The 22,173-nt window shown below is 54.0% G+C and overlaps 1 protein-coding gene across 1 annotated transcript; it reads left to right on the top strand.

The window, feature by feature from the left end:
• Window positions 1-10,971: 10,971 nt before the first annotated feature.
• LOC308276946 (myocyte-specific enhancer factor 2B-like) lies at window positions 10,972-14,175 on the top strand (the record flags this gene model as incomplete). Its single annotated transcript, XM_080715909.1, has 8 exons — window positions 10,972-11,025; window positions 11,469-11,672; window positions 12,509-12,643; window positions 13,010-13,157; window positions 13,240-13,373; window positions 13,468-13,561; window positions 13,694-13,805; window positions 13,953-14,175. The coding sequence occupies 8 exons, from the start codon at window positions 10,972-10,974 to the stop codon at window positions 14,173-14,175; spliced, it is 1,104 nt and encodes a 367-aa protein (XP_080572035.1).
• Window positions 14,176-22,173: the final 7,998 nt, after the last annotated feature.

Below are 22,173 nucleotides of genomic sequence, written 5' to 3'. Positions count from 1 at the left end.
AGAATAAAAACTAGGGCTGGGATTATAGCTCAGAGGTAGAATGCCCCTGGGTTCCATCCCCAGCACCGCAAAAGGGGCGCTGGGGCTGTAGTTCAGTGGTTAGCGTTTGCTTAGCATGTGCAAGGGCCTGGGTTCTGTCCCAGCACTGCAAAGTATAAATAATCAAATCCCCAATAGAATGAATATAAAAGGAGACAAATTAACAAAATTGGCATGCTGGAGCCAGGGATGGTGGTGCACACTCGTAATGCACACTTGTAATCCCAGCATCGTGGTTCTCAGTTCTCGGACAGCCTTAGCTACTTAGTGAGGCCCTTTGCAACTCAGTGAGACCTTGTTTCAAAATAAAAAATAAAAAACAGGTCTGGAAGGTATAGCTAGGGGGTATAGAAGGCACCTGGGTTCCATCCCCAGTACTACAAAAAAAAAAAAAAAAAAGAATTGGCATGCCGGACAGCTGGACCCGCAGCCCCAGCCTCCGAGTTCGTGGGGCAGAGTATAGGTTTCACTTACCCCAGGTTTGTGCCTCTCCGGCAGGAGCAGGGGAGTGCAGAGCTAAGGGGACCCCAACTGCACCTCTCTCTTGCCATGGATACCAGAGGGACCTATGGGCAAAGGGACCCCATGGAGTCTTCTCCAGACAGAACACTGTGGAGTTCCAGGATTCAGAGACACCCCATGCCCTCAGACCTCCCAGCCCCAGCTCCTCTCTCCCTGCCCCGCCCTGCCCTGAGAAGGTGGGCCACACCTCAGGAGGCCCCTCTGTGTCTGAGGGTGTGTGCGGCCATGGGGATCAGGACGGAGGGGAAGTGCCTGCCTGCGAGTGCTTGGGAGGCTGCCTCTGGTGGGGGTCCGTGTGTTCAAAGGTCCGGATGCGTTTGGGAGGCTCTGTGTGCCTGGGGCTCTTCTGTATTTGGGGGTTTGATGTTGGGGGCTCTGAGTGAGTTTGGAAGGCTTAGCTTGTGTCAGAGGCTCTGTGCATGTCTGGGGTGTGCATGTGCCGAGCCGTGTTTTGGGGGATTTGTCTCTGGACACCTGTGGATTTGGAGGGGTATGTGCATCTTGTGATCTATATATAGTGTTTTGTGGGGGGGCTATGGATTGAATTCAGGGGCATTCTATCTCCAAGCTACACCCAGCCCCCCTTTTTTGGCGGTACTGGGGATGGAACCTAGGGGCATTCTACCTCTGAGCTACACCCCCAGCCCTATTATTTATTTTTATTTATTTATTTATTTATTTATTTATTTATTTATTTATTTATTTATTTATTGGTGGTACTGGGGTTCCTGGAAGCCCTTCTACGTCCGGGCTACACTCCCAGACCTATTTTTATATTTTTATTTGGAAACAGGGTTTCTTAAGCCAGGGAGGCTGGCTCCGAACCAGCGCGATCCTCCTGTCTCTGCCTCCCAAGCGCGGGGATGACAAGCGTGCGCAGCCACGCCCGGCGCTTTATTATTTATTTTGAAACAAGGTCTCACTGCGTTGCCAAGGGCCTCACTAAGTAGCTGAGGCTGGCCTCGAACCGCGATCCTCCTGTCTCAACCTCCCAAATGCTGGGATAACAAGCATATGCCGCCACACCTCGCTAGCCGTTTTTATTTTTTATTTTGAAACAGTGTCTTGCTAGGTTGCTGAGGCTGGCCACGAACGCGATCCTCCTGTGTCAGCCTCCTGTGATCCTCCTGTGTCGCTGGGATCACGGGTGCACTCCATCCCTGGCGAGCTGTGTGTGTTTGCGGGCTTTAGCAGGCGGATGCTCACATGTTGGAAGCCTGTGTACGTTTGGCAGATCCATGGTGTTTCAGGCATCTGTGAATTCCAAGGGGCTCTGAGTGTATCTGGGGGTCTCTCTGTGTTGGGGAAGCTCCCAATACCTCCACTCTATCCACTTAGGCCAGCTTTCTCCCTGGCCACCAGACACACCCCTGACCCTTGTCTGGGCCTGTCTGAAGCCCTGGCTCTGGTCTGGAGCCCCCCACCAAGGGCCACGGATAGGTGACCCCAAAGCTTCCTGGCAGCTCAGACTCTCCCCACTTTCTGGGGGAAAACTGAGGCTTCAGGGCCCCCAAAAGGACAGGTGCAGGGCTCCAGGGGACTGCAGGCCCCCAGGTCACCCACGGTACCCCACACCTGTGCACCCCAGCTCCCTGGGGAGGAGACAGCGGGGACTGAGGCAGGGGAGGGGGGTCGCCGCAGCTGGGGTCAGAGCGCTCTGGCCCCCAGGAGAGGGGTGGGGGTGTCCCTCTTTCCAAGGGGCGCTTCCTGTCTCTGGTAATGAGGAGCTCGGGGAACAGGTGATGTAACCGCAGCCAGGGTTGCGTGAGGCGGGGTGCCTGCCACTCCCGCGCCCCCTCCCCGTCCCGCGGGCCGAGGCCTCTGCCACCCACCTGCCTCTCACTTCTCCTTTCCCGCCAGGCCGGCACAGAGGTCTCATGGACAGAGGGACTCTGCCAGCGTCCTGAGAAGGGGGCACACGGCCCCCAACTCTTCTCTGCAAAGCTCCTTTTTTTTTCCCCCCTTGTGGTACTGGAGATTGAACCGCTAAGCTACGCCTCCAGCCCAATTTTTTTTTTTTTTATTTTGGTACTGAGGATTGAACTTAGAGGCATTCTACCTCTGAACTACACCCCCAGCCCTAGTGTTTATTCTTTATTTTGAAACAGGGTCTCATTAAGTTGTAAAAGGCCTCATGAGGTTGCTGAGGCTGTGCACCCGCAGTCCTCCTGTCTCAGCCTCCGAGTGCTGGGATTACAAGCATGCTCCACCATGCCCAGCTTCCTATGTTGGGCCTCACTAACTTGCTGAGGGCCTCACTAACTTGCTGGCCTCAGCTCTCTGATCCACCAGCCTCAGCCTCCCAAGTATTGGGATTACAGGCATGCACATCAACGCCTGGCTAGCAGCAAAGCCTTTGCACTCAGAACTGTATGACCCAGCTCGTGGGGGAGGAAGAGGAGTTTGAGGTGGCCGGGGAGGTGGCTCAGCACCCCAAGTTCCAACACTGGCTTCTGGGAAGGAAGGGGACAAGGTCAAAGGACTGTCCTCTTTTCTGTCCCAGCGGAGGAGGAGAATTCCCATCAACATTTATGGATGAGAAAGCGCTCCCAGGAGGAGAGGCAGAACCGACGGGTGGGAGAGTCCACCCAGTCCCCTTCACCCGGGAGTCCCAGCCTCCCCAGGCTAGGGAAGCAAGACTCCATGGCGAGAGGCGGGCGTGGTGGCACACGCTTGTAATCCCGGCGCTTGGGAGGCGGAGACAGGAGGATCCCACAGGTTCAAAGCCAACCTCGCTGGCTTAAGAGACCCTGTTTCCAAATAAAAATATAAAAAATAGGTGTCTGGGAGTGTAGCCCGGAGGTAGAAGGGCTTCCAGCAACCCCAGTACCACCAAAAACAACAACAACAACAACAAAAACAAAACTCTAGAGCTAGAAGGGTCTTCAGAGGGATGTTTGTTAATGGACATAGTGACCGCAGTTATTACCACAACTTTTTCTTTTTTCTTTTTTTGGTACTGAGGATTGAACCAGCCAGGGGCATTCTACCTCTGAGCTGTACCCACAACCCTACCTAATTTTTTTTTCTTTTTCTTTTTCTTTTTTTCAGTACTAGGGATGGAACCCAGGGCCACTCTACCTCTGAGCTACATTCCCAGTCCTATTTTTTATTCTTTATTTTGAAACAGGGTCTCGCTAAGTTGTAAAGGGCCTCACTAAGTAGCTGAGGCTGTCCTCGAACCGTGATCCTCCTGTCTCAGCCTCCCAAATGCTGGGATTACAAGCGTGCACCACCACACCCGGCCTAATTTTTTTATTTGGAAACAGGATCTCACTGATTTGCCGAGGGCCTCCCTAAGTCGCTGAGGGTTGGCTGGGAACTTTCAATTCTCCTGTCTCCGCCTCCCAAGTACTGGGATGACAGCTATGCGCCACCGTGCCTGGTTGCCACAGAAAATTTATAAGCTTCCAGGTGCTCATGAGATCTTCCTTGCCCCCAGAGCCCCAGTGCTCAGGACGGGGACCCTGGCTCCTTCCCAACCCTGGTCACATGCCCCACGCATCTGGCCCCTCAGTTGCCAAAGAGCCCACTCCTGCCCACCTGCAGCCTCTGCTCCTGTCCAGGCCCAGGACTCCCACCAGGAAGGACCCTGCCCCACCCTTTCTCTATGACCTGGCTCCTGCCTGAACAATCGTGGTTCCCGTGGCAGCCATGAGTGGGGGAGTACATGGGTTTTTAAATACATAGATGTGCCCCCCCCCAAATGAATGAAAGCCAGGGCTTTATGCACACTAGGCCAGCACTGTACAGGAGTTACATCCCAGACCTAAGGAAATCTTTTGGTAGCCAGGTGCAGCAGCACAGGGCTGCAATCCCAGTGTTTGGGGGTGTTGAGAAAGGAGGATCTCAGCTTTGAGGACAACCTCATCAACCTAGCAAGGTCCTCAGCAACTTAGCAAGACCCTGTTTCCAAATAAAAACTTAAATAGAGCTGGGTGTGATGGTGCCCGCTTGTAATTCCAGCATTCAGGAGGCTGAGACAGGAAGATCACAGTTCATGGACAGCCTCAGCTACTTAGTGAGGCCCTCCGTAACTTAGTGAGACCCTGTTTCAAAATAAAAAATAAAAGGCCGCGCGTGGTGGCGCACGCTTGTAATCCCAGCATTTGGGAGGCTGTGACCTGAGGATCACGGTTCACGAATAGCCTCAGCTACTTAGTGAGGCCCTTTGCAACTCAGTGAGACCCTGTTTCAAAATAAAGAATAAAAAATAGGGCTGGGGGGTGTAGTTCAGAGGTAGAATGACCCTGGGTTCCATCCCAGTACTGAATACAAAATAAAACAAAAGACTAAATAATAGGGCAGGGGGTATAGCTTGGAGGTCAAATGCCCCTGGGTTCCATCCCCAGACTCGAAAAAAAAAAAAAAAAAGAAACTTAAAAAAAACTTAAATAGGACTGGGGGTGTAGCTTGGAGGTAGCATGCTTCTGGGTTCCATCCCTAGCACCAAGGAGGGAGGGAGGATCAGTCGACCCCACCACCTGGAACAATCTGTGTGCTCAGACGCTGCTCCTCGGGAGCGAGGCCTCCCAGCCAGTGCTTCCCCTGGTGAATGGGGTCCCGTAGCACGAGCCCATTCTGCGGCATGGACAGAGGAGAAGGGCCGCCGGGTCATGAGGAGACCCTGCTCAGGCTAATAACGGCTGGCCAGGCGCCCAGGGGTCACCTCCATCCCCTCCCCAGAAGGTATGAGAACCAGATGAACTTTTGGGGGGTTGGAGGTGGCTCTATGGATTAAACCCAGGGCCATTCTACCTCCCAGCTACACCCCAGCCCTATTTTTTATTCTTTATTTTGAAACAGAGTCTCACTGAGTTGCAAAGGGCCTCACTAAGTAGCTGAGGCTGTCCACAAACCCGGATCCTCCAGTGTCAGCCTCCCAAATGCTGGGATTACAAGTGTGCGCCACCACGCCCGGCTAACCCAGGGGCATTCTACCTCTAAGCTACACCCCCAGCCCAATTTTTTTTTTTTAAATTTTGAAATAGGATCTTGCTGAGTTGCTGAGGTCCTCACTAAGTTGCCGAGGCTGGTCTCAAACCTTCAATCTTCCTGTCTCAGCCTCCCAAGTACTGGGATTACAAGTATGGGCCACTTCGCCCAGCTCAGAAGAACTTTTATTTATTTTATTTATTTATTTTGGTGGTACTGGGGTTCCTGGAAACCCTTCTACCTCCGGGCTACACTCCCAGACCTATTTTATATTTTTATTTGGAAACAGGGTCTCTTAAGACAGCGCATCTGGCTTCGAACCTGTGGGATCCTCCTGTCTCCGCCTCCCCAGCGCAGGGATTACAAGCGTGCGCCACCACGCCCGGCATCAGAAGAACTTTTAAAATGAGGTTTGGGGATGTAGAACATTTATTTAGTATGCGTGAGGCCCCGGATTCTATTCCAGTACTTAAAAAAAAAAAAAAAAAAAAAAAAAAAAAAAAACAGAACACTCCTCTTCCCAAACCCCATGGTGCCCTGTTGCCCACACTCCTCCCTGTGACCACGGATCCCTGTGGATCCAAGCACCTTGAACCTCGCCCCCACCACCTCCCCCTCCGTCCTCCCCACAGACTGCTCCTGCCCAGCTGCTCCTGCCTCAGCCTCCAGGCTTCATTCACATTCAGGTCTAAGTCTCACCTGGTGTGTGTGTGTGTGTGTGTGTGTGTGTGTGTGTGTGTGTGTGTGTGTGGTACTGGGGATGGAACCCAGGGGCATTCTACCTCCAAGCTACACCCCCAGCCCTCTTTTATTTTTTATTTGGAAACAGGGTCTTGCTAAGTTGATGAGGCTGGCCACAAATCTGTGATCCTCCAAGCGCCACTTCCCAAGTATAGGGATTATAAGCATGTGTCACCATGCACAGCTGTGTGCGTGTGTTTGTGGGTGTGTGGTACGAGGGATGGAACTGAGCCCTATTTTTTTTTAAATTCTGTATTTGAAATAAGATGTGGAGGGCCTCACTAAGTAGCTGAGGCTGGCGCGAACCTACGATCCTCCTGTCTTAGCCTCCCAAATGCTGGGATTACAAGGGTGTGCCACCATGCCTTGCGTCTGTCTGTCTGTCTGTCTTTCTTTCTTTCTTTCTTTCTTTCTTTTCTTTCTTTCTCTTTCTCTCTCTCTTTCTTTATCTTTTGTGGTATTGGGGATGGAAACAAGGGGCATTCAACCTCCAATCTACACCCCCAGCCCTAACCCTACTTTTTTTAAGTCTTTCTTTCTTTCTTTCTTTCTTTCTTTCTTTCTTTCTTTCTTTCTTTTTTTGTGGGTCTGGAACCCAGGGGCATTTAACCTCCGAGATATACCCCTGCCCTATTTTTTATTCTTTATTTTGAAACAGGGTCTCAAGCCGGGCATGGTGGCACATGCTTGTAATCCCAGCATTCGGGAGGCTGAGACTGGAGGATTGTGGTTTGGAGACAGCCTCCATAATCCTCCTGTCTCAGCCTTCCAAATGCTGGGATTACAAGCTTGCGCCACCACACCGGGCACCTTGCTTCATTAAAAGAAAAAAATATATTTTTTTCAGTACTAAAGATTGAATCCAGAGGCATTCAATCTCCGAGCTACATCCCCAGCCCTGCTTCTTTCTTTCTTTCTTTCTTTCTTTCTTTCTTTCTTTCTTTCTTTCTTTCTTTCTTTCTTTCTTTTTTGCAGTACTGGGTATGAAACCCAGGGGCATTCATTCTATCTCCGAGCTACACACCCAGCCCTATTTTTTTTTTTTTTTTTTTTTTGCAGTTCTGGGAATGGGACCCAGAGGCATTTGACCTCCAGCTACACCCCCTGCCCTATTTTTTACTCTTTATTTTGAAACCGGGTCTCACTAAGTTGCAGTGGGCCTCACTAAGTAGCTTAGGCTGTCCAAGAACCAACCATGATCCTCAGGTCTCAGCCTCCCTAATGCTGGGATTACAAGCCCCACTACACTGGGCCCTATTTTTTATTCTTTATTTCGAAACAGTCTCACTAAGTTGCAGAGGGCCTCACTAAGTAGCTGAGGAGGTGGACACCTGCTATCCTCCTGTCTCAGCCTCTCAAATACTGGGACGGGTGCATCACCACACCCTGCTACTTTTTAAAAATTTGAAACAGTTTCATTAAGTTGCTGAGGGTTTGGCAAACTCGCTAAGACTGACCTGGAACCTGAGATCCTCCTGTCTCAGCCTCCCAAGTACAGGGATTACAAGCTTGCGTCAGTACGTCCTGTTTATCCTTTTTACTTCTGAGGTCATTTTAGCTTGGCATGGGTTGATAATCGGTGCTGAGTATTGGGATAAAAATAAAGGGTGGGGGAGCTGGGGAACTGCAGCTCAGCCTTGTCGGGCCTCGGCCTCTGGGCGCGGCGACATCTCCCTCTGGGACTCCTGTTCTCACTCAGCTTTCTGACTGGAGAAGAGGGGAGGGTGCGCGTGTTCAGAGGCCCCCAAACCTCAGCTTCCCCTCCTGCTCAGCGCCATCAGCGTGTGCCTCCACCTCCTCCCCGAAGTTCCGATCACGCTGACACCTGGAGAACAGGCCCGGCTCTGCGGCTCGGGGTGGGGATTTGCATGCGAGGACAGATATAAGAGCGGGCTGTCCGCCCCCGCGCTCCGCGCCCCCTTCGCACCTGGGCCGCAGACAGGTCGAGCGGCTGGATTTGCATGCCCCTGCGGCCTGCGCGTGTATTTCTGGTCAGGGTATCCACTGGGGGAGTCGAAGAGGAAGTTGTTGAGGGAAACTGGGTGCGGGAGGGGGGTTGTCGGGGTGTCGGTCACATTTCTCTGGACCTGGTGCAATCATGAAGTCTTGGTCGCTCCTGGGCCTGACCCAATGGAACTTCTAGGTTGGAGGAATTAAAGCTGGAGATTATATATATATATATATATATATATATATATATATATATATATATATATATCCCATGCCAGCACCATGGGGTCAGAACTGGAAGGGGGCGCACTGTGGACCAGGGGAGTCCAAAGGAATGGCTGGAGAGCTTCGTGAAAGATTGGGGTTTCGATCGCTCTCTCTCTCTCTCTCTTCTCCTCCTCTTCTCTTCTCTTCTCTTCTCTCTCTCTCTCTCTCTCTCTGGCATACTGGGGATGGAACCTAGGGGCATTCTGCCTCCAAGCTATACCCCCTGCCCTATTTTTTATTCTTTATTTTGAAACAGGACCTCACTAAGCTGTGAGGGCCTCACTAAGTAGCCGAGGATGGCTGCAAACCTGTCATCCTCCTGTCTCAGCCTCCCAAATGCTGGGATTACAAGCGTGCGCCACCACACCCCTTATTTTTTATTCTTCTTTTTTTGAAACAGGGTCTCACGGAGTCGCAAAGGGCCTCACTAAGTAGTAGCTGAGGCTGTCCTCGAACTGCGATCCTCCTGTCTCAGCCTCCCAACTGCTGGGATTACAAGCTTGCGCCACCACGCGCGGCTTTTCCCAGACCTCTCTTTTTGAAGTAGCGTTTCGCTAGGCTGATGAATCTCACTACAGTGCTGAGGCCGCTTGAACCTGCGATTCTCTGGTCTGAGCCTCCCAAGTACTGGAATGACAGGTGTGTCACCACGCCCAGCTAGAGATACTTAATGAAGGCCGATTTGGTAAATCAAGCCAGGCATAGTGCACCTGTGGCAAGAGGCTCCCTCGAGTTGCAGGCTAGACTGGGCAGCAGAGCTAGATCTTGTCTCAAAAATAAATAAATAAGCTGAGGCGCACGCTGTTATCCCAGTACTTGCGAGGCGGAGACTGGAGGATCGTAGGTTCAAGGACAGCCTCAGCAACATAACAAGACTCTCTCAGCAACCTCGTGAGAGACCCTATTTCCAAATAAAATATGGCTGAGTGTGTAGCTTGTTGGTAGAATGCCCCTGAGTTCAATCCCCAGCACCAAAATAAATAAATTAATTAATTAAGCACCATCCTACCTCTGCACAAAACCTCTCAGTTCTCACTCACCCCTGGAACAAACCCTGCAGCCCTTGGGGGCTCAGAAGGCCCGGCCTGGCCCAGCCAGCCTCCTCTCCTCCCCCTGCTCTCACAGCCCCTGCTGTGAGACCCTGCTTGCTGTTCTTTCTGCCTGGAACCCACTTCCTGCCTCTGCTCTTAGGTGTCAGTTCAGAGACTCCCAGCTCCTGGACCCAATCCCAGCCTCAGTGTTCACGTCTAAAATGACAAAGCGAGCCTGGCGTGGTGGCGCACGCCTGTAATCCCAGCATTTGGGAGGCTGAGACAGGAGGATCGCAGTTCACGGCCAGCCTCAGCTACTTAGTGAGGCCCTCTGCAACTCAGTGAGACGCTGTTTCAAATTAAAGAATAAAAAAATAGGGCTGAAGGTGTAGAGCTCGGAGGTAGAAGGGCCCTGGGTTCCATCCCCAGTACCACAACAACATAAAAGGGAGAAATGTGGATCTGGGTCCTCCAGGCTCGAGTGACCCAGGGCCGAGCTCCAGTCTGGCCGGCTCCCATGGGAGCCCAGGCGTGGGGCACTTCCGGAGCTGTCTTGGCACGAGGACCTCCGGCCCGCTGCCCCCTTCAGCCTCCAGGGACCCGCGGGGTGGGGCCACACCGCCCAGCCGTGGGAACATGCCCCATTCCGGCCAGGGGTAAAAAATAGCCCGGGAGCTCAAATTTAGCAAGTGAGGCTGGGGTTGGGCCGGCAGCCAGCTCTGCTGCCCAGAGACCCCCGCGAGGGCAAAGGTGCTGCGCCTTGGCCAGCGGGACCATCGCGCCAACTTGGGTCCCACAGCTGGGATGGCGTCCCACCCCGGCCGCCTGCGTGTGGGTCAGGCTTCCCATTGGACCCACTCTTTTTCCTTTTCTCTTTCTTTTCTTTGTGTTGTGTGAGTGAGTGTGTGTGTGTGTGTGTGTGTGTGTGTGTGTGTGTGAGAGAGAGAGAGAGAGAGAGAGAGAGAGAGAGAGAGAGAGAGAGAGGGGCAGGGCCTAAGTTGCTGAGGCTGTCCTCAAACCTTCAATCCTCCCGTCTCAGCCTCTCAAGTACTGGGATTACAGGGGTGTGCCACCATGCCCAGCATTACTAATATTTCTGCAAGCAGTTGCACATGTGGCACCTGCTCTATGCCTGGCAGGCCTGAACACCTCACAAAGCCTGACCCATGACCTCCTGACCACACCAGGCGATGCGTGCAAGGCCCAGGTGGGGAAACCCAGAGGCCTGGGGAGGCGGCTGGGTTCTGCTAAGCCTGGGGCAGGGCATCTGCTCGTGATCAACCTCTCCTCCTGTGGCCTTGGGCTGCACGTGCTTATGAGCATCTGCCATAGCCTAGGGCCGGTCACAGACAGGGAGAAGCAAGTGGCCTTGACTCTCTCAGGCGGAGGGCAGGAGGGAGCTGGGCGCCGCCCCCCGCTCCACTCGCCCACTCTGTCTTCTGTTCCTTGCCCCCCAGGTCAAGTCCCCTCTGCCCGGCGAGGCAGGATGGGGAGGAAAAAAATACAGATCTCACGCATCCTGGACCAAAGGAACCGGCAGGTGCGTTTCGGGGCTGGCGCTGGTTGGAGGAGCGTTCCTGGTGGAGGCTGGTCTGAGCAAAGTCCTGGCATTTGGGGAACTGGAAGGGACGAATCTTGACCCAACATCAGGAGTTTGAAATGGAGTCTTTGCTCATTTTCCTGGTACTCTCTGATGGCTGGAGCCAGGTCTTAGAGGTGCTAGAACTTGACATAGACACACTCAAATCATGGGGCGAGGCCAGAGGCAGGCACAGAACTGGGGAAGCTTTCTAAAGGGGAGGGCACATTTGGGTTGGGTTTTGAAGCACTGATAGGAGTCTGCCAGGATGAGAAAAAGCCAGGTAACCAGGAAGAACAGTGTGGAAGGCACGGAGTTGCAAGGCGCGTCCCAGGGCTCCTCCACTGCCCCCATGCCGGCTCATCCTCACCCCCGCTTTCCCGCCCTGTGGGCTCTGCGTCTAGGTGACCTTCACCAAGCGGAAGTTCGGGCTGATGAAGAAGGCCTACGAGCTGAGCGTGCTCTGTGACTGCGAGATCGCGCTCATCATCTTCAACAGCGCCAACCGCCTCTTCCAGTACGCCAGCACCGACATGGACCGGGTGCTGCTCAAGTACACGGAGTACAGCGAGCCGCACGAGAGCCGTACCAACGCCGACATCCTGCAGGTGGCTCTGCGCGCGCCCGCAGACACGGGGGCTGGCAGCCTCGCTGCTGGAAACCAGCTTCGGGGGCGAGGAGCTGCCCGGCATGGAAGTAACATGACCGGGCACGGATGCCATGCTGCCATCCCAGAGGCTCCGGAGGCCGAGGCAGGAGGATGGCGAGTTTGAGGCCAGCCTGGGCACCTCGGCGAGATCTTGTCTTAAAATGAAAAGGGCTGGGGGAGCCGGGCGTGGTGGTGCGCGCTTGAAATCCTAGTACTTGGGAGGCTGAGACAGGAGGATCTGGGTTTGCGGACAGCCTCAGCTACGTAGTGAAGCCCTTTTCGACTCAGTGAGACTTTGTTTCAATATAAAGAATTTAAAAAAAAGTAGGGTTGGGGGGTATAGTTCAGAGGTAGAGTGCCCCTATGCCCCTGGTTCAATCTGTTGTCACACACACACACACACACACACACACGCACACGCATGCACACGCAGGGCCAGGAGGGGGCAGTTCTGTGGTCCCAGGGCAGGCTGCTCAGAATAGCCTGTAAGGCCCTCAGGAGCTCAATCTCCCAGCATTTATTAAGCGCCCACTGCATGCGGGAGCAGGATGGAGGGTCCCCGCAGAGTTCAGCAGCGTTAGGACTGCATCTTGGCCTTGCTGTGTGATCTAGGTGGGCCCTGGGCCCCTCTGGTCTTTTCCCGAGTAGAACTGCCTTGCGGTAACTCACTGGGGCTTGGCCGGCATTCTGCCCCACCCACAGAGCTGGGCAGGGAAGGTTCTTTTCTTCTAGGGAAAGCGGTTCCCCACCTGGGTAGGGCGCGAGGGCCCATGCTGTCATCTCTTGTTTCCATAGACATTGAAGCGGAGGGGCGTGGGCCTGGAGGGGCCCGAGCTGGAGGCGGACGAGGGGCCCGAGGGGCCCGGGGAGAAGCTGCGGAGGCTGGCGGGTGACGGAGGGGACCCGGCCTTGCCCCGGCCCCGGCTCTACGTAAGTGACCCCTGCCTGCCCCCTAGTGGTTGAGGCCGGGACTCAGAGGGACCTAGAGGCCAGTTGGAGGCGGGTCTCTGCCACAGTGGGCCTTGTAACTGGGGCTTTAAAGATGTACAGGAGTCCAACAGGCAGTACCCCTTCCTTCTATACTGCATTGCGTCATCAGATACCCCAGGCAGCCCCTTCTGTGCCAGCTCTGCCCAGTGAGAGGTCTCAGCTGGTGAGGAGAGGCTGAGCCTGGCCTTAGGCCAGATGGGAGGACAGCTGGGTGTCCTGGATCAGGGCCGGGAGCTTGCTGAAGGCCCTGGGTGCACTGGGGCACCTCTCTTGGAATGCGGCATCCACGCCACACTCTGTCCACAGCCTGCAGCCCCGGCCATGCCCAGCCCCGACATGGTGTACGGGGCCCTGCCTCCTCCAGGCTGCGACCCTGGTGGGCTTGGAGAGGCCCTGCCTGCGCAGAACCGCCCGTCTCCCTTCCGCCCAGCAGCCCCCAAACCCGGGCCCCCCGGTGAGTACCCAGGGGAGGGGAAGGGGCCGGGGCGGGGGCTGGCTCTGGGCCGTGAGTGACCCGCGCCTCCGGACCCCTCCAGGCCCGCCTCACCCTCTCTTCTCGCCGAGCCCCCTCAGCTGCAAGACGCCGCCCCCGCTGTACCTGGCGTCCGATGGGCGCAGGCCCGACCTGCCCGGGGGCCTGGCCGCGGCCCGCGGGGCTCTGAGCGCCTCGGTGAGTGCCAGGGAGCTGGGGAGGGGGCTGCGGAGGGCAGGCAAGGTGGCCCGGGCGCGGGCCTCAGTTTCCCCTTCACCCTCTCTCGGCACAGAGAAGCCTGTACGGCAGTCTGCAAAGCCCCAGCGCCAGCGCGGCCGCAGGACCCTCTCTGGGTAGCTTCCCCTTCCTCCCGGCAGGGCCCCCAGGTACGCCCGCCCCCCCCAGGCCTGCCTGCGGGGGAGGGGTCCCCACGGCGCCCCCCGCCAGAACCGGGAGCGGAGGGCGGGCGGGAGGCTCCGAGACGCCCCTCGGCTCAGGTGGCCCCTCTCGCCCGCCAGAATACGGCCTGGGGGACCCCCCGCCGCCGCCCGGCCTACTGCAGCCCCCTGCCCTGGCCCCCTGGCAGTCCTCGCGGGTGGACGCGCCCCCCGCCCCCTTGGGCCAGCCCAGGTGAGTACCCGCGCGCCCCGCAGAGCTGGGCGCAGCCCCCCCCCCCCTTGCTCGGAAGGCCTTGCTCGGAAGTGGCCTGCGCTGGGGTGGGGGGGGTCCGCGGACCCCTCCGGCGCTGAGCCCGCCGCTCCCCGCTCTCCTCTGCAGTGGGGGCCGCAGCCTGGGCGACGAGGGCCCCCCCACCCGCGGAGCCTCCCCGCCTGCGCCCCCCGTCAGCATCAAGTCTGAGCGCCTCTCGCCCGCCCCCGGAGGACCCGGCGACCTTCCCAAGTCCTTCCCCTACCCGCTGCTCCTCGCTCGGCCCCTGGCGGAGCCGCTGCGGCCGGGGGCGGCCCTGCGACGGCTGCCCTGCGACGGCTGGCCGCGGTAGTGGACAGGGCGGCACTGCCGGCCCCCTGGCTCCGCCGGGCTGGGGCTCCCGGGACTCCTCACGCCGGCCGGGGACCCTGGACGGGAGCCTGACCCCTCCTGCCCTCCTTCCTGTCTGCCATACACCAATAAAACACACGTGGTTCCATGCACCGGACGGCTCTGTCGCTGCTCAGAACCCCTAAGTTCCCCAGAGGTCTAGTTCTCACCTCGTCCTGGTTTGGGGTCCCCCTGCAGCCAGGGACAGTGGGTGGAGGGGCAGGTGGCCCCGCAGGAGCCCTGCAGGGAGCAGCCCGCAGGTGGCGGTGGTGGCCGGGGCCCAGCCCAGGACCAGGCTGGCTTTCAGTTCTTTCCCCATGCTGAGGATTGAGGCCAAGGAAGCTCCACCTTCAAGCGCTATCCCCAGCCCCTCATTTTTTTATTTTTATTTATTTATTTATTTTACTTTGAAACAGAGTCTCTAACTTGCTGAGGCTGGCCTCAGACCTGCTATCCTCCTGCCTCAGACTCCCAAGTGTCAGGAGCACAGGCATGCACCACCACACCCACTCACCTCTGTTTAAACTTTCTTCCCACACCTTCCAAGACCTAGTGCCATGTCCCCTCCAGGAAGCTCTGTGCGTCCCAACCCCAAGGGGGAAAAGCGTGGAGTAGCAATCACAGATTTTTTTTTTTTTTTTCTGGTGCTGGGGATGGAACCCAGGGGCATTCTACCTCTGAGCTACACCTCAGCCCTATTTTTTATACTTTATTTTGAAACAGGGTCTCCATTGCAAAGGGCCTCACTAAGTAGCTGAGGCTGACCGCGAACCGCGATCCTCCTGTCTCAGCCTCCCAAGTACTGAGATTACAAGCGTGCGCCACCACGCCCGGCTCGGCAGTCACAGATTTGAACAGGAAGATGGACGGAGTGCTGGCACAGATGCTGATGAGACCCGGCCCTCCCCCGTCTGCAGGGTCCAGAGCTGATCAACCCAGCTCTGCCAGGGTAGGTGAGGCTGTGTGCCCTACCTAGTACCCTCTCCTCACCCCAGCACCCATGCGGGGGCATCTGCAGGAAAGTCCTCCACTTTTCTACACAGGGAAAGACTTGCAGAATAGAGCCGGGCATGGTGGTGCAAGCCTGTTCTTGGGAGACTGAGACAGGAGAATCTCGGGTTTGAGTTCAGCCTCACCAACGTGGTGAGGTCCGCAGTAACTGAGGGAGACTCCGTTTCAAAATAAATATAAAAAATAGGGCTGGGGGTGTCAGTCGGAGGCAGAACGCCCCTGCGTTCCATCCCCAATACTGAAAAACAAACAAACAAACCCAAAGGGCTGGGGTTACAGCTCAGAGATAGAAGGCCCCAGGGTTTAATCTCCAGTATTTCCCCCACCACACATACACAAAAAGAGGTGGAGACAGTCCACATTTGGAGACCCCAAGACTTGGAGAGAGGGGGGCCCAGGGCAACTGGATGAGGTCAGCGGGGTTGGCACCTGCTCACTGCAGATGCCTGCGGGAAATGGGTCCCCATGAGGCCTTCAAGCCCTCTGGACCACGTCCCAATGAACTAGACTTCTTTCACCCAGTCTAGACTCAAGCCCTGAGTCCTCCCTCCCTGCTCCCTCCTGTCCCTCTCCCGACCAGCGGAGGCCCAAGCTGCTCTCCCCAGTCCAGTGGCCTGGAGCCCGGCGGCCAGGCAGCGCACGCAGCCCCTGGTCGCCCCGTTGCCGATCTCATGGGCGCAAACTGTGCCCCTGTGATGCCAACCCTTCTGTGTACCCCTCCCACGAGGACCCTGCTCACCCACGTGGGTGAGAAGCTGCCCACCTACGGGCCCCTTCTGTCACAGTCTCGGCCTCTCAGAAAACTGAACACAGAAGGAGTGACTTAGGAGGGGGAGAAGAGCCGGCGCTGGGCGTTCCCTGGGGGGAAACTGAGGCACCGCAGGATCCAGAGAGAGAGCTCCCTCCTAGTCTCTGGATCTCACCTTTATGGTGGAGAAGAAGCTGCGCCATTCCTGGAGTCAGTGCCCAGTCCAGGCACCCAGCATGAGGTTCATTAAGGTCTGGACTTAGCTGGGCATGGTGGATTACACCTGAGGGCTCAGATATTCAGGAGACTGGGAGAGGAGGACTGCTTGAGCCCAGAAGTTTGAGGCCAGCCTGGGCCACACAGCAAGTTCCGGTCTCAAAATGAAACAAACAATTATAGGGTGCAGTGGTGCACACCTGTAATCCCAGTACTGGGGAAGCTGAGGCAGGAGGATCACAGTTTCAGCAACGTAAGTGAGACCCTCAGTAATTCAGCAAGACCCTGTTTAAAAAAAAAAAAAAAAAGGCATAGCCGGGCATGGTGGCGCACGTTTGTAATCCCCGCGCTTGGGAGGCGGAGACAGGAGGATCGCGCAGGTTCAAAGCCAGCCGCGCTGGCTTAAGAGACCCTGTTTCCAAATAAAAATATAAAAATGGGTCTGGGAGTGTAGCCCGGAGGTAGAAGGGTTTCCAGGAACCCCAGTACCACCAAAAACAAAACAAAACAAAACAAAACAGGCATGATGGGGCACACTTGTAATCCCAGTACTTGGGAGGCTGAGGCAGGAGGATTGCAAGTTTGAGGACAGCCTTAGCAATGTAATGAGGTTCTAAGCAACAAAGCAGAGACTCTGTTTCAAAACAAAAAATAAGATAGGACTGGTGTAGGCTGGAGGATGTATAATTTTGCTGGGTTCAACTCCCCAGTCCCCAAAATAAAAAATAATAAAATGGGTGTTTTCTAAGGTTGGGGTCCCCTTGGGCCGGTGGACCCTGCGCTGCTTCCTCCATTCAGGGCAGCCTGCACCTCCGTTATCGACCACGAGGTGGCATCTCAAGGTATAACACCCTCCAGGCGAAAGTAAAAGACAAAATTTCCTTCTGTTTTGCAGGACTGGGGTTGGAACCGAGGGGTATTCATTCTACCTCTGAACTACACCCCAAGCCCGATTTTTTCCTTTCTCCTTTCTCTCTTTCTTTCTTTCTTTCTTTCTTTCTCTTTCTTCCTTTCTTTCTCTTTCTTTCTTTCTTCTTTTTCTTTTTGTGGCACTGGGGATGGGACCCAGGGGTATTCTATCTCCAAGCTATACCCACTTTTTAAATTATTTATTTATTGTGTGTGTGTGTGTGTGTGTGTGGGTCTGGGGGTGGAACCCAGAGGCATTTGACCTCCGAACTACATCCCCTGCCCAATTTTTTATTCTTTATTTTGAAACAGGTCTCACTGAGTTGCAAAGGGCCTCATTAAGTAGCTGAGACTATCTGCAAACCGTGATCTTCCTGTCTCAGTCTCCCAAATGCTGGTATAACACGCTTGTAATCCCCGCGCTTGGGAGGCGGAGACAGGAGGATTGCGCAGGTTCGAAGCCAGCCTCGCTGGCTTAAGAGACCCTGTTTTCAAATTTAAAAAATAAATAAATTTAAATTATATATATATATATATCTGGGAGTGTAGCCCGGAGGTAGAAGGGTAGAAGGGTTTCCAGGAACCCCAGTACCACCAATAAATAAATAAATAAATAATAAAAAATAGGCCTGGGGGTGTAACTTGGAGGTAGAATACCCCTAGGTTCAATCCCCAGTACTGGAAAAAAAAATACCCTCAAGTGTGGTGGCGCACACTTGTAATCCCAGTACTTGGGAGGCTGAGACAGGAGGATCACAGGTTTGCAGACAGCCTCAGCTACTTAGTGAGGCCCTGTTTCAAAATAAAGAAAAAAAAATTAGCCGGGTGTGGTGGCACACGCTTGTAATCCCAGGATTTGGGAAGCTGGGACAGAAGGACGATGGTTCCTATTCAGCCTCAGCTACTTAGTGAGGCCCTTTGCAACTCAGTGAGACCCTCTTTCAAAATAAAGAAAAAATAGGGCTGGGGAGGGTAGCTTGGAGTTAGAATGCCCCTGGGTTCCATCCCCAGTACCACACACACACACACACACACACACACACACACAATAGTGCTAGGGGTATATCTCAGAGGTTGAATGCTTTTGAATTCAATCCCCAGTACAAAAGAAAAAGGGCAGAAGGAGGCTGAGACAGGAGGATTGCAGATTCATGGCCAGCCTCAGTTACTTAGTGAGGCCCTCTGCAACCTAGTGACACCCTGTTTCAAAATAAAGAACAACAGCCGGGCGTGGTGGCGCACGCTTGTAATTCCCGCGCTTGGGAGGCTGAGACAGGAGGATCGCGCAAGTTCGAAGCCAGCCGCGCGCGCTGGCTTAGGAGACCCTGTTTCCAAATAAAAAAAATGTAAAAATAGGTCTGGGAGTGTAGCCCAGAAGTAGAAGGGCTTCCAGGAACCCCAGTACCACCAAAAATAAATAAATAAATAAATAAATAAATAAATAAATAAATAAAAATAAAGAACAACAACAACAACAAAAATAGGACTGGGGTGTAGCTCAGAGGTAGAATGCTTCTGGGTTCAACCCTAGTTCCGCAGACACACACACACACACACACACACACACACACACACACTCACACACAGTAAAACCACCAAAAAGAAAACAAATGGCTAGGGGTGTAGCTCAGAGGTAGAATGCCTCTGGATTTTTATCCCCCGTACAACAAAAAACAGACAAAATAAAATAGGGCTGGGGGTGTATCATGGAGGTGGAATGCTTTTGGATTCAATCTCCAGTGCCAGACCAAAAAAAAAAAAGTAGTAAGGTACACTTATAACCCCAGTACTTGGGAGGCTGAGACAGGAGGCTTACAGGTTCACAACCAGCCTTAGCAACTTAGTGAGATCCTGTTTCCAAATAAAATATAAAAATGGGTCTGGGAGTGTAGCCCGGAGGTAGAAAGCCTCTGGGTTCCACCCTGCCGGGTCCAGCCAGCAGAAATTCAGGTTCCGAAGAGAGAAGTGAGGATTCAAGAATTCAAGCACGGGAGGGCCACCAGTCACTACTGGGGCCACGAGTGTATTCTCTCATGGTATTTATACAGTTTCTAGCTTTGGGGGTTACACAGGAATGCAAGAAAGGCAAGTACGAGGTACATATATCATGGGCAAGTCAAACAATACCCTGGTAAAACATAAATCTAATCTTATCTAGCACCGATCATTCCCAGACTCTTAATTACTTTGAAACCTCCGTGACTCCATACCCTTGTAGACTCTGTGCCGAGGACAGTCAGAAGTGCACTTTTAAATAAAGGTCAGACAAGATAAGGTGAAGACCTTAATGGCTCCCCACACCACCCCTAGTACCAATAAAGAAAGAAAGGAAAGCCAGGCAAGGTGGCGCACGCTTGTAATCCCAGCGTTTGGGAGGCTGAGACCGAAGGATCGCGGTTCGCGGACAGCCTCATCGACTTAGGCCCTCCGCAACTCAGTGAGACCCTGTTTCAAAATAAAGAATAAAAAAAAAATTGGGCAGAGCCGGGCGTGGTGGCGCACGCTTGTAATCCCCGCGCTCGGGAGGCAGAGACAGGAGGATCGCGCAGGTTCGAAGCCAGCCCCGCGGGCTGGCTTAGGAGACCCTGTTTCCAAATAAAAATGTAAAAATAGGTCTGGGAGTGTAGCCCGGAGATAGAAGGGCTTCCAGGAACCCCAGTACCACCAAAAAAAAAAAAAAAAAAAAAAAAAAAAAAAAAAAAAAAAAATTGGGCAGGAGGTGTAGCTCGCAGGTCAAATGAAAGAAAGAAAGAAAAAAAGAAAGAATAAAAAATAGGGCTGGTGGTGTAGCTCGGAGGTAGAACTCGGAGGTACTGGTTCCATCCCCAGTACCGCAAAACAAACAAACAAACAAACAAACAAACAAACAAACAAAAAAGAATAGGGTTGGGGTGTAGCTCTGGGGCAGACTGTCCCTGGGTTCCATCTCCAGTGGTTTCAGGCCCTGCGCATCCGGTGAGGCCAGTACCACTCCTTGCATGTGTGCAAAGTTCGCGGTGTTTCTGAAATAATGGGTTGAAAACCACGGAGCGAAATAGGAGATTTGGATGACAGAATAAATCATTTTCCAGGAGAAAACAATCTTGGAGATACTACGGTCCCATACAGGGCGCATTTGCAAAGGTGAGCTGTACTACAGTGTACGCAGTAGCTCCGAAGATAAATGTAAGTCAGACAGGTTTACATTAGATTCAAGAATCTCGTGCCGGTTGTGGTGGCGCACGCTTGTAATCCCCGCGCTTGGGAGGCTGAGACAGGAGGATCGCACGGGTTCGAAGCCAGCCTCAGCTTCTTAGTGAGGCTCTCAGCAATTTAGTGAGACCCTGTTTCCAAATAAAATATAAAAAAGATCTGGGAGTATAGCCTGGAGGTAGAAAGCCTCTGGTTTCCACCCCCAGCACCACTAAATAAATAAATAAATAAATAAATAAATAAATAAATGATTCAAGAATCTCAGTTCAGCCCTAGCACTTAGAAACCTGATCAGTGTGAGCCATTGCATGTCTTGATCCGGGGAGTCCAGGAGACAGTGCATGGAGGAGTGGATGTTTTCCGTGCATATCTGCGAGAAAGGTGCAGGTGAAGAGAGAGGTTGAGCCTCAGAGAAGCCCGCCGCCTTGGCACCCCAAACACAGTCCAGACTAGAAGAGGGATTCCAGCTGGTCCAGCGTGCTAGAACTACAACTTCCGGCATGCAACGCGAGCAAGCCCTTGTCCCGCGTGATTTTTTGTACCTTGGACTTGATGATTGGCTGCACGTGCTGCTCGTCAGATGGGAGTCACTCTCTGATAGGTTGAGTTCTGCGGAGCCGAGCCCTGGGCCCGTGAGTCCGCGTCTTGAGCTCGTAGGAGCAGCATGGTGAGTGTCCCTCGGCGTGGGGGGTTCTGCGGTCCCTTGGGGGATCCAGGACACTCCGAGGGGACAGAGCTCCTCTGTGGGGCTTGGGAGCTCTGCAGATCCCAGGGTCGCACTGGAAGTCACTCTCCATTCTCACTGCGGAGCTGGGGGTAGTGCGAGGGAACCCGGATCCTCTGCGTGCTCGCCCTGGTGGTTTAGGGTTCTAAGGAGGCGTCTGGGGAACTGAGCACGTCCCGGGAGAAGGTGGTCTGAGGTCCTGGAGTCCACTCTGGAGTCAGAGGTCTTCGGGGTCTTGGAGGCTGCCCCCACTGGCTGCACTGGGGGTCCCTGCGGGCGTCGGAGTGATGTCGGGGCAGGGGGAGCCGCTGAGAAGCGGGCCGGGGTCTCAACGGAAGAGAGCTCGGGTATCTTCAGCTACGTCCTGCAGCGCATTTATTTATTTATTTATTTAGGTACTGGGGATTTGAACCCAGAACTCTGCTACACCTCCAGCCCTACTTTATTTTTTTTATTTTTTATTTTTGAAACAGGGTCTCACTAAGTTGTTGAAGGTCTTGCTAAATTGCGGAGACTGTCCTCAAATCAGTGATACTCCTGTCTTAGTCTCCCAAGTACTGGGATTACAGGCGTGCATCACCACACCCAGCTCATAGCGCCTATTTTTTAGATCTGACCACCTGGCTCCTGCTGGCCAGGCTGGTGGTACCGTGGGAGGGCGACACCCCTGCAACCCTGAGCCTTCCAGCTTGGGGGAAGGGGGAGACAGGAGACCTGAGGGGCTGGGAAGGCGGTCTGGCCCTCCTAGGGGGAGGGGGTCTCTGAAGAAGGGCTTTAGGGTGAGCACCGAGGACAAACACCGATTTAGAGGGTATTTGGAAGTGGAGCATGGCTTCAGGCCGGGTTGCAGGAGGGGAAGGTGTGGCTCTGGGTATTGTTATTGTTATTTGTGGTACTGGGGATTGAACCTAGGGGCATTCTACTTTCAAGGTATACCCCTAGTCTTTTTTCTTTTGTGTGTGTGTGGCACTGGCACTTGAACCCAGGAGCATTCTACCTTCAAGCTACACCCCCAGCCCTGTTTTTTTTTTTTTTTTTTTTTTTTTTTTTTTTTGAAACAGGGTCTTGCTAGGTTATTGAAAGTCTTACTATTTGCTGAGGCTATTTTTTAAAAAAAATTTGAAACAGGGTCTTGCTAGGTCATTGAGAGTGTCACTGTT

This window comes from Muscardinus avellanarius (assembly GCF_963383645.1).
Source record: "Muscardinus avellanarius genome assembly, chromosome: 18".
Taxonomy (NCBI): Eukaryota; Metazoa; Chordata; class Mammalia; order Rodentia; family Gliridae; genus Muscardinus; species Muscardinus avellanarius.
This window is presented reverse-complemented; position numbering and strand designations above follow the sequence as displayed.